Below are 12,731 nucleotides of genomic sequence, written 5' to 3' on the forward strand. Positions count from 1 at the left end.
TCTTAAGGAGACAGTCTGAGAGGGTTGGGCTTATTCAGCTTGGAGAAGAGAAGGCTCTGGGGAGATCTTAGAGCAGCCTTCCAATGCCTAAAGGGGGCCTACAAGAAATCTGGAGAGGGACTTCTGACAAGGGCATGTAATGATATGACAAAGGGGAATGGCTTTAAACTGACAGAAGGTGGATTTAGATTAGACATTAGAAAGATATTTTGTACTGCGGGGGTGGTGAGGTGCTGGCACAGGTTGCCGAGAGAAGTTGTGGCTGCCCCATCCCTGGCAGTGTTCAAGGCCAGGTTTGATGGGGCTTTGAGCAACCTGGTCTAGTAGGAGGTGTCCCTCCCTATAGCAGAGAGTTTGGAACTGGTTGATCTTTAAGGTCCCTTCCTAACCAAATCATTCTATGATTATATGAACTTAAAACATACCTTGTCATGTCCTGTGTCTCCTCCTCTTACAATATCTGGAGCCATGTATTCTATTGTTCCACAGAAAGAATATGCTCTTTCATTCTAGAAAAAAAAAGAAAAAAAAAAAAGAAGAAAAAAAAAAAAAAGAAAATTCACATAAAAAAAATTTGTATTACACAAATCATATGGGACAGATATGGCTAACAGTTCCAAGATGCTGGTAGCAATTCTTCTCCAAATAGCTCAGAACTGCTAGCTAATATTCCATCATATGTAGAGAGGTATCACATAATGCTACAGAATATATACAGTCTTCTATGAAGAAATAAAATATCATAGGTTTGTGTGGCAGTCTAAGGTAAGCACACAAAAAATAATGTATTGGAATTTTACAAACTTCCCCAGATGATACAGACACATATTCTGAAGGGCAGTATCAATAGTCAACAAATGAAACCTTCTAATTAAAAGAACATTTCATTGTAAGATATGCAATTTGACTAAACTGCATACAAGATCCTTTGGGTTCACCATATTTAGGAATTTATTATGACCTCTAGAAAAGTAATTTTCTTTTGTAACAGATACATATATAAAACCACAACATTCTCTCAAGAAGAGACTTGGAGAGAGGCAAGAGAAAGAAACAGAAAGACAGAGATGTAGATTCCATTTTATTCTATACACTGAAGTTATTGCCTTGATTATGTTCAAAACTAAGCTGCTTTCACAGGCATGTATAATTGTTCCCTGGTAGTGATTTACCTTTGAGGTCAACATGAGGTCATGCTGTACCTTGCTAATGACGAAAGCACATGTGTTTGGGCCATGCAACATTGTTCCTCCCTTATCCTTCAAGCTTCTAGCATTTTGGGGAGAGATCCTGACAGGTCCTTTAAAGAAGAGTGTTCAAAAAAGCAAATATTTCAAAAGTCAGGTTTTACATTTGTAGATTCAGATTTGGAGTTTAAAACAGGTGCTATATAAGAGAATGTACTACACTAATGAGAAGAAGCTTCTATCACTAGAAATAGTGCTCAGTGCTACCCTGAGGTATAAAAGTTAAGCAGTCCAACAGCATTTTATTAAAATACATATACTGTGACTGGTTTGGAGGGACAAAATTCTGAGTTCAAAATAGTTATAGGCCTCATTTTGATCAAATCTTATCTTGAAATATTTTCTGAGACAAAACCATAAAATAATAAACTTTTCATAATTCCAAAAAATTTCTTTTGACACAACTATTATTTCTCTTTGATGATCTTTTCCTGTACCTGTTATCTAAAAGAAAAACAGTGTGATAAAAAAGCAAAAACAAAAAAATAATTTCACAAATTCCTAACCCTTGACCCTGGCATTAGCCAATCTAAAGCTACTCATATATCCCTCTGTTTATTTTTCCTTCAGCTGTGAGGAGGGAGTGGGGAGAAGTAAAAGAAGGAAAAGAAAGGAGAGTGAAAAATACAAAACACTGTTCTTCACTTGCTGCCTCTCCAAAGAGTAAAGATTATGCAACCAAGCTGAAATTTATTAAAACAATTTATAATCCTAATATATCAAAAGAAAGAAATGAAAAGTATTAGCACTTAGCTGCAAATTCAGCAAATCCACAAAATCATGTCTTTTTTTGTCCTCATGTTGTATAATAAAGCTAGGCTACAAGAACTACAGTGACAAGAAACAGACTGGGGAATCATCTGTGAACGTATACAGAGGTACAGCATAACTCTTATCATCTCAGGTATCTCCTGCTGCTGAAAAGGCCCACTAAAACCACTTCAAAACAAGCAGAATTATTAGTAGTAACTGTTTTGAGAAACTCTATGTAATTGGTGGTTCTGATTTTCAATTACATTTACTTTTAACCTTTTTTTTACCTTTACCACTCATTATAGCTTTTGATATGAAAGATGGAATTTATGAAACAATATTTGCACATTTATTTTATTTCTTTCTTAAATTCAAGTCTTAGGTATTTTCTGTTCTTTGTAAAATTCAGTGTTTAAAACCCCAAAAATAATTTTGGAGGTTTAAAAAAATTGGTGTACTATTAAAATAATTTCTTATAATTAAATTTCAACATGAAAAACTCATACTGCAAGTCACAAACAGGCAGTTATATGTTTGTAATAAGGTTTATAAGAAGTCCAACTTCTAATGCACACAGGTAAGTACCTTTACCTTTAGCTATTGCTTCATTGTGTAGAATGTAGAAGTGGCCTACTGCTAAAATTCAAGGCTGAACCAAGCCAAGAAGCAGCAGATGATTATCACAAATTTAGCAATTTCTTAGCAACAAATTTAGTATATTGGAACTCAGCATTAGGTAGGAAAAAAAAAATGACCCTCTGAGCATTTTCATAATCAACACTGATTTCCCATTACATGTTCCAGCATCATATTCCAAAAGCCTTGTTAGAACCCTCTTACGACTGTTACAGGGTGATCATTAAGAAAACACTCTGGTAACAACTATATATCATTTCCTATTTAACCACACCAAAAAGCTCAGAGGACTACAGCACTCCTCAGAACATCAATCAAGCCAACTGTCTGAAATCAAAGCATTCTGACTCAACTAAAAATTGGCACAGATTTAGCTTCATAAAACGCTGTACAAGGTCCTGACTTCAGGTAGTTGAAGTCACAAGATCTGGATATTTATTTGTTAGACACCTCTGTCTATGTTGTGTTTTATTAAATTACAATCCACACCAACTATATCTGTTACTTACAGAATACAGTTTTTATAGTATTTTCCCTAGGAGTACTTATGTGAATTTGTCAGTTAAATATGCCTCTTAGAGGGAGTCACTAATAGTCTTTACTATTATGCATAACATGAGGATTTAAAACCATTTTCAAAGAATGTTACCTCCAATAAGTTTCCTTTTTTGTCCTAAGACATGGACTTACTGAAGAAAGTCCAGCAAAGGGTCACTAAGAAGATGAAGGTACTGAAGTATATGAGGAAAGGTTGAGAGAACTGGGACTGCTGCACCTGGAGAAGAGAAGGCTCAGGGGGATTTCATCAGTGTATATAAATGCCTGTAGGGAAGGTGCAAAAAAAGAAGGTGCCAGGCACTTTTCAGTGGCGCCCAGTGACAGGACCAGAGGTAATGGGCACAAACTGAAATGCAGAAGATTTGCTCTGAAGATCAGGAAACAACTTTACTGTGAGGGTGCCTGAGCACTGGCACAGGCTGCCCAGGGAGGTGGTGCAGTGTCTCTGCTTGGGAGATACTTAGAAAGATTCTGGCCATGGTCATCGGCAACTGGCTCTAGGTGACTATGCTTCAGCAGCAGGGTTGGACCCGATGACCCCCAGAGGTCCCTTCCAACCTCATCCATATTGTGATTGCATGACAAAAAGTTGCTGTAAGTTGTATTTCACCACTCATTTCACCCACAAATTAAGTATGCAGGCCACCCACACCCTCCAAAAAAAAAAAAAATTTGAAAACCACAAGCAAACCCTATTCAGCATTTTGCCCCCTAATTTACATTTCATTCAACTGGAATGTATCCATGAATACCAGAACCCACATTATTAATACTGTCAAGATATAAGATGTAAGACAAGAAAGGAAGTTGATAAACGACTGAACTTTGATTACCAACAGGTGAATACTCATTGAACACACACGTTGCAAAATACTTAAGAATTTTTTGCATAACACAGAATGCTCATTTTCTTCCCTCACTTCACATGCACTGCGGTTCCCTCTTCCAAGTTGTAGAACAACAGCAATCAGACACTAATGTAAGAAAACAGAAGTGTGACTAACCCATCTCCAATAACTAAATATGCCAATATTGACCTTGTCATTGAAAGACTGTCATTACATTTGTTCCCAGTTGGCAGTGCTTCCATGTTTACAGATAATCTAGCAATAGTCTTCAGTCTTCTAGCACACAACAGCTGGTTTTAATTAAGTTTTTTTTTTTACCCAGTTCAGCATCATTCTTGAATGTTCATGCAGTAACATAGGTTTTAGTAAAGGTAAACAAAGTGACTACTTCAAACCTGTTGGTTGCTGAAGAGTGTAACAACTTTTCATGAAGCCACTGATATGGAGAGAGTTTTGTTACAAGATTTTTTGATCAGTGAACAGAGACAGCTTCACCTGGACAGCCAGGCAGCTGACTTTGATAAACCATCCCTCTCTTAAATTGGAAAACCAAGTTATATTCCCTTAACACTTATTCTTTGAGATGAACAGCACACCGACACTGTGGATGTGTCTATACGTAATACCAGACTGTTTCTAATAAATACACTAGCACTACATTTGGGACAGATCTCTAAGTTTTTCTGCTCCACTGATGGCAATATAAAAAAAGTCAGTGCACTGCCCTCTTTCCAAATTCCTTGCAGTCATTCTGACTGATCTGAGAGGATCCCAGTGAAATGTAACTGCTTCAACTTATTCAGGCACTTTCAATACCATGTCTGTATGATCCCTGAGGCCTTTACTTCAGATCATCTATTTTAGCATTCCACTTTCCTTTTTCTTCATCAAAAAATAAAGGGCACTAAGCAGCTTTAGGACACAATTAGAATTTTGTAGCTGTCCAAGATGGAGAGGTGTAACATGGATTAACATTTGCCCTGAAGACAGTCACTTCATCAAAGAAAAAAAACTTTGCAAAAATGACAGTGCTCTGAGACTATGTACACTGACCTTGGCAGGTTGACCACAACTACACCATTTCCAAAGACCAAAAAAAAACAGTTCCAAAATTCAATTAGAAGTGCTGACGGAAGGATGATGGTCTTGAACACCCACGCTCTTGATGACCTTGTGGTATTGTCACTTGGCCTTGCTTTATAAGCAGGGAATGCTAGGCAGGCATTTGAAACTACATGAAGCCATAGAAAGCACATGTGCAAACTTTTCTCCTCAAAGACATAGAGAACTTAAGTAAGCCTTAAAAGTTCTCTAATGAGGGCTCCTCATCAAGTACAAAAAAGCATGTTACCAGTGGCAGAAAAAGCAAGACATACATAATTTTAGGGAAAGGGCACTGTGAATATCTTCTTTGCTCAGCCTGTAGCTGTGCCTGGGATTGACTCGACCCAGGTGTAGGACCTTGCACTTCACTGTTGAACTTCATGAGGTTGGCAGTGAACTTCATGACCTTGGCTAGTCACAGCACACACCCAGCCCCACTTTGCGCCCCACCCTGATTGACCCTGTAAGACCCAGCTATGACCTAGCAAGACAGAGGAATGCTTAACTGTTGTTGAAGGTACTCTGAAATTGCATAGCAAGTTTAAACAACATTTTTAACCTAATACAGATATGGTCTTTGTACGTAAAAGTCAAACACAAGTCCTCCTTATTGCATGGGTTGTCAAATTCTCTATACCAACTTTCAGATCAGGCATATAAGTGAAAAAAAAAAATTGATGAAAATCACAGTTTGGCTAAAACTCTGCGTTTCTTGCATCTTCTCTTAAAAAAAAAAAAATCACCTAAGAGGTTGTACTTCATATGAATATGTACACCAAAAGTCATGTGAGCTATTAGTATTTCTCCAACTTTATTAAAATACTCAGGGCTGCAGGTAAAACCTACCACTTTGTGAAAATGCCTCTCACCTACAATAAACTGGAGGCAGTCTGCTTGTATTACATATCACAAAAAGCCTGTGATCACAAGAAGAGTTATATTTTCAAACCAACTTTTTGGAACTGGCAGTTACAACCTATATAAAGAACTTGTTCTGAATTCTATTTAGTGAATAAACATTCTAGCACACAAAAATCTGTAATCTTGATTGTTATTCATAAGTATTTACAACCCAAGTTTTCTTCTCCAATGGACAGTAAGTCTTCTTATACTGCCATGTAAATGATGTGGAAATTTCTTGGGAACAAGAAACAATTTCTATGACTTCTCATATGCTTCTGCTCACACGGTCTTCACTTTATGGGGTGAAGTCTGCTCTTTCTTTTGCATCAGCTACAAGACCCTAGCAGAAGTCAGTCTGCTCAAACAAGACACACACAACAGATGATATTCTGTTCTGAAGGTTCAGTGATGTCAACTAACATAGTATTATGGAGCATCTAATATTGTATTAAAATATTTAATAGCTCCTGCCACTAACTTAAATTGAACATGCAGAGTCCCAACACCTCTTGCATAAATACTTGTAACTGATACCTGGATAGGACTGTAACACTTCACCCACTGATGAACATGTCATCCCAAATGAAACCTGCATGTTACACTTCCACAGAAGGTCTCACTCAAGAAGGTAGGTCAGAAAAGCAAACTCAAACTCAGAACTAGAAATGGCAGCAAAAGGTAATAGTACTGGAAACATGGTAAGTAGGCAGCACTGAGTGTTATTATTCTTTTGAAGAATAACACTAATATGCTTTTTGTGAGGCTCCTGAAATCTCCACGATGCGTATTTATCAGTATCAGTGTAGTAGGAATAGCTTCAGCCACAGTAGCATGCCAAATGACAGTCCTATTTTATAGTTTTACCAATTTATTAGTTAGTAAGGAAGAACATTTTAAACAATACACACGAAATTGTCCCTACTGATATTTTTAATTTATTCAATGCCTATTTGGTAATTCACAGAAACATAATTCAATCTCTTTATTTTTATGAAGTTGTTGAAGAAAAAAAACTAATCAGTTGAGAAATATGCAGATTCAGACAGTAAACGCTAGAAAGGATATATTATTCTACAGCATTCAGGAGTAAGATTCAGGCTTAACTAGGGGTATGGGCCCACCTAAAAAGTTTCACAGGTTATCAAATGTAACTTTCTTGTCCTTTCAACAGGAATATATAATCCACTTCTTTAAATCCTTAAATGCCTAAAGTGTTAGATCATTTCTAGGTATGAACATATGCCAGCATTTGTACTGTGAGAAGTCTCACTGTTGCTTTTCATTTGACTAAACCAGGGAAACATGCTGGAGTAAAACTACCTTCCTTATCTCTAAACAAATGTTTCAAGTCCAAAGTTGTCTTTCTTCCTTTGCTAAAGGAACTTCAAAGTCAAAATTAAGTTCCAGGTTACATTAATTACACCCTGTCTGGGCACTACCAGTACTGTAGCAAGTAAGATCAACCAGAAATAAAAACATAGAGCACAATTTCTAACAGACAAAGCACAGTACCCCTGTTGTTGCTATCTCATTGTCATGGTTTAAACCCAGTCAGGCAACTTGTTCACTCACTCCCAGTGAGTGGTGCTGGGCTGACAACAATCGATGCTCCCCCCCCCCACCGGGGCTCTCCCCTTCCCCGCTCCCGGAGGAATGGGGAGGAGGATCGAAAGAGTGCAACTCCTACGGGTTGAGACAAGAACAGTCCAGCAACCAATGTACAACACAAATCACCACCACTACTACACCTACAACAATGATAAGGGAAAATAACAAGGGGAGAGAATACAATACCACCAGCCAAGAAACGAGTCCCACCCGGAAGCCCGTGTCCTTCCGGGTAACTCCCCCTTGGGCATGACATGCTGTGGTATGGAATACCTCCCTGGCTAGCCCATCTCTGTTTCCTCACAGCTTCCCCTCCTCCCTGGCAGAGCATGAGCCTCACAAAGTCCTTGGTCAGGGTAAACATCACTTAACAACAACTGAAAACATCGGCTTCACCAACACTGGTCCCAGGCTGGAAGTCAAAACACAGCACTGCACCAGCTACCACAAAGGAAAAACATGACTGCTACGGCTGAACCCAGGACACTCATACAGCCCTTATTCATACCATTCACGTCGTGCTCAGATTCCACATTTTCAATACACCATCGCTCTCCCACATATATACATCCATATACATACAGACCAAGAGAAAAAGATCATTTTCTTAGTGCATGGACCAATCCCTATAATGCTGCCGAGTCCATTCGGCCCATGATGTTCCAAGCTCATTCTCTGTTGGGATGATGGCTGGAGGGAAGTCAGGGCCAGTCGCTGGTGACCTGGAGACATCTAGTTGATGGGCTATAAAAGTATTACACAGCAGGCAACAGCATACAATTGAGTTCACTGGCTGTTTTCCCCTAAAATCAAATCCCCTTGAGGTATACATCGGACTTCCCCATCTTCCCGCATTACCCACCAAGTATATCCAGGTCCCTGAGCAAAAGCAATCCCATGAGTGGGTCTGCCTTTACCTGAAGCAGGAATAACCCAGACTGTCTTCCCCAGCAAATTCTTCATATGCACCACGGGAACTTTGTCCCCCTCTACAATATGTAAAAGTTCTGACTGGGCTGGGCCGGCCCTGTTGGCAGATCCTCTGGTGTTGACCAACCAGGTGGTCTTTGGTAAGTGTGTATCCCAATGCTTGAAAGTTCCCCCACCCATTGCTCTCAGTGTAGTTTTTAACAGCCCATTGTACCGTTCGATCTTCCCAGAGGCTGGTGCGTGGTAGGGGATGTGATATACCCACTCAATGCCATGCTCTTTGGCCCAAATATCTATAAGGTTATTCTGGAAATGAGTCCCACTGTCTGACTCAATTCTCTCTGGGGTTCCACGTCGCCACAAAATCTGTTTCTCAAGGCCCAGGATAGTGTTCCGGGCAGTGGCATGGGGCACAGCGTATGTTTCCAGCCACCCGGTGGTTGCTTCCACCATGGTAAGCACATGGCACTTGCCTTGGCGGGTTGGTGGCAGTGTGATATAGTCAATCTGCCAGGCCTCCCCATATTTATACTTCAACCATCGTCCTCCATACCAAAGAGACTTTAACCGCTTGGCTTGTTTACTTGCAGCACGTTTCACACTCATGAATAACCTGGGCAATAGTGTCCATTGTTAAGTCCACCCCTCGATCACGGGCCCATCTATATGTTGCATCTCTGCCCTGATGGCCTGAAGTGTCATGGGCCCACCGGGCCAAAAATAATTCACCTTTATGTTGCCAATCTAAGTCCATCTGAGCCACTTCAATCTTAGCCGCTTTATCCACTTGTTGGTTGTTCTGGTGTTCCTCAGTGGCCCGACTCTTGGGTACATGGGCATCTACATGACGTACCTTCACCACCAGGTTCTGCACCCTGGCAACAATATCTTTCCACAGTGCAGCAGCCCAGATGGGTTTACCTCTGCGTTGCCAGTTGCTCTGCTTCCGTTGCTTCAACCACCCCCACAGGGCATTTGCCACCATCCATGAGTCAGTATAGAGGTAAAGTACTGGCCACTTTTCTCGTTCAGCAATGTCCAGGGCCAGTTGAATGGCTTTCACCTCGGCAAACTGACTCGATTCACCCTCTCCTTCAGCAGTTTCTGCAACTTGTCGTCCAGGACTCCATACAGCTGCCTTCCATCTCCGATGCTTTCCCACAATACGGCAAGAGCCATCAGTAAACAAGGCATACTGCTTTTCACTTTCTGACAGTTTATTATATAGTGGGGCCTCTTCAGCACACACCGCCCCCTTCTTTGGTGACATTCCAAAATCTTTGCCCTCTGGCCAGTCCATGATGACTTCTAGAATGCCTGGACAACTGAGATTTCCTATTTGGGTTCGTTGTGTAATTAGTGCAGCCCATTTACTCCATGTAGCATCAGTTGCATGATGTGTAGAGGAGACCCTGCCTTTGAACATCCAGCCCAGCATGGGCAACCGGGGTGCCAGGAGGAGCTGTGCTTCAGTGCCAATCACTTCCAAAGCAGCTCGAACCCCTTCATAGGCTGCCAGTATCTCTTTCTCAGTTGGGGTATAGCTGGCCTCAGATCCTTTGTATCCCCGACTCCAAAAGCCAAGGGGTCGACCTCGAGTCTCCCCTGGAGCTTTCTGCCAGAGGCTCCAGGTAGGACCGTTCTCCCCAGCTGCAGTGTACAGTACATTTTTTACATCTGGCCCAGTCCGGACTGGTCCAAGGGCTACTGCGTGAACTATCTCGCGTTTAATTTGCTCAAAGGCTTGTTGTTGCTCAGGGCCCCATTTAAAATCATTCTTCTTTCGGGTCACATGATAGAGAGGGCTTACAATTGAACTGTAATTAGGGATGTGCATTCTCCAGAACCCCACAGCACCCAAGAAAGCTTGCGTTTCTTTCTTATTAGTTGGTGGAGACATTGCTGTTATCTTGTTGATCACATCTGTGGGGATCTGTCTACGTCCATCTTGCCATTTTATTCCCCAAAATTGAATCTCCTGTGCAGGTCCCTTGACCTTACTCCATTTTATGGCAAAACCAGCTTTCAGCAGGATTTGGATTATTTTCCTCCCTTTCTCAAAGACTTCTTCCGCTGTATCACCCCACACAATAATGTCATCAATGTATTGCAGGTGTTCTGGAGCTTGCCCCTGTTCCAGTGCAGTCTGGATCAGTCCATGGCAAATGGTAGGGCTGTGTTTCCACCCCTGGGGCAGTTGGTTCCAAGTGAACTGGACACCCCTCCAAGTAAAAGCAAACTGTGGCCTGCACTCTGCTGCCAAAGGAATGGAGAAAAATGCATTGGCAATATCAATCGTGGCATACCACTTGGCTGCCTTTGACTCTAGTTCATACTGAAGTTCTAGCATGTCCGGTACGGCAGCACTCAATGGTGGTGTGACTTCATTCAGGCCACGACAGTCTACTGTTAGTCTCCATTCTCCATTAGACTTTCGCACTGGCCATATGGGGCTATTGAAGGGTGAGCGGGTCCTGCTGATCACCCCCTGACTCTCCAGTCTACAGATCAGCTGACGGATGGGAATCAGGGAGTCTCGGTTGGTGCGCTATTGCTGCCGGTGCACTGTTGTGGTCGCAATTGGCACTTGTTGTTCTTCAACTTTCAGCAACCCCACAGCAGAGGGATCTTCTGAGAGACCAGGCAAGGTGGACAGCTGCTCAATTTCCTCAGTCTCCAAAGCAGCAATACCAAAAGCCCACCGGTACCCTTTTGGGTCTTTGAAGTACCCTCTCTTGAGGTAGTCTATGCCAAGGATGCATGGAGCCTCTGGACCAGTCACAATAGGGTGCTTTTGCCATTCCCTCCCAGTCAGGCTGATTTCAGCCTCCAGCACAGTCAACTCTTGGGATCCTCCTGTTACTCCAGAAATATAGATGGGTTCCACCCCTTGACAGCTTGATGGCGTCAGGGTACAATGTGCACCGGTATCTACTAGAGCCTTATACTTCTGTGGGACTGATGTGCCAGGCCATCTGATCCACACAGTCCAGTAAATCCGATTGTCCCCTACCTCCACCTGGCTGGAGGTAGGGCCCCTCGAATGGTCATCACAGCGTTGGACACTTGAGTCGTGGTGAAAGGGATTTTTCTTCATTATCACAGGAGCTAGAGTAAAATCAGCTCTTCCACTCCATCTGGGAAACTGCTCACCAGAGACTGAAGCCGTAGCTCTCATGGGACGATCAGTCTTGGCCCTTGCTCCCCTCTTCAGTTCACTCACCCGTTCCTCCAAAGCTGAAGTAGGTTTTCCATCCCACTTTGTCATGTCTTCTCCGTGATCCAGCAGGTAAAACCATAGGGTACCCTGTGGCATATACCTCCTGTATCTTCTCTCTTGAACAATAGGACGCCTTTTGTTAATAGCTGAGACGTGTGTTGGTACACGTGAGGAGCTGGATAAATCAGGTAGATTGTCCCTCAATTGTTTGAGGTCCTGGGACAGTTTTTCCACAGCTGAGATGATGAAAGGGGTGAGATTGTCTTCAAACTCTCGGAGTTTATGAACCATTTCATCCACTGTTAGTGGTACTGTGTCATTCCAAGTTCCTGTTGCCAATGAATGGGCATAGGATGACGGTGCATTCCGTGTAAGTTTTTGCCACATGGGTCGTGTACATTCAACTTCATCTGGATCTATGGGTGTATCCCCGTTATTCAGCTTGATGTGATAGATCATCTCTACGATGGCTGATTCCCTCAGAGACTGGATGCCTTTGTCTATAGTAGTCCACTTGGCCGAACGACTCGTAACATCGTCCTTGTATGGAAACCTTTCTTTCACAGCTGCCAAGAGCCACCTCCAAAGGCTGAGGGACTTTTTCTCTCTTGCAATCGCTTTGTCAATTCCCCCTTCTCTAGCAAGTGATCCTAGCTGCTTGGCTTCTGTACCTTCTAGTTCGTGACCATCGGCCCCATTGTCCCAGCATCGGAGTAACCAGGTGATGATGTGCTCCCCTGGTTGATGGCTAAAATCTTTTCGCATATTCCACAGCTCGGTTGAGGTCCGAGGTCAAGAAGTTACCTCTTCTTCTTCTTCTTCGTCATGTGATGATGACCCCTGATCAGATTCTAGACCAGGTGGTGAATTCATTGTTTCTTCATCTCGCTTCACCCTTCTTGCCTTTTTTTCGCTTGTTCTCTT

General features: G+C 42.1%; 2 protein-coding genes across 6 annotated transcripts in view; one reads left to right on the plus strand and one right to left on the minus strand.

The window, feature by feature from the left end:
* DGLUCY (D-glutamate cyclase) overlaps nucleotides 1–12,731 on the plus strand; it is a 184,154-nt gene that overhangs the window by 76,207 nt on the left and 95,216 nt on the right. The gene's annotated exons all lie outside the window — the stretch shown is intronic.
* The window catches only part of RPS6KA5 (ribosomal protein S6 kinase A5), an 85,802-nt gene that overhangs the window by 30,309 nt on the left and 42,762 nt on the right, over nucleotides 1–12,731 (minus strand). For 4 of the 5 annotated variants that reach the window (XM_057413379.1, XM_057413376.1, XM_057413377.1 and 1 more), the window contains one exon: nucleotides 426–509. In XM_057413379.1, coding sequence (XP_057269362.1) covers nucleotides 426–509 — 84 coding nt within the window. Of the gene's footprint in view, nucleotides 1–425; nucleotides 510–1,172; nucleotides 1,301–12,731 lie in introns of all 5 variants that reach the window. The other variant, XM_057413380.1, reaches the window with a different exon arrangement.

The sequence above is a fragment of the Pezoporus wallicus genome, unplaced genomic scaffold (assembly GCF_028554395.1).
Source record: "Pezoporus wallicus isolate ANWC-B61680 ecotype Strahan unplaced genomic scaffold, APGP_CSIRO_Pwel_v1 contig_3017, whole genome shotgun sequence".
Lineage (NCBI taxonomy): Eukaryota > Metazoa > Chordata > Aves > Psittaciformes > Psittacidae > Pezoporus > Pezoporus wallicus.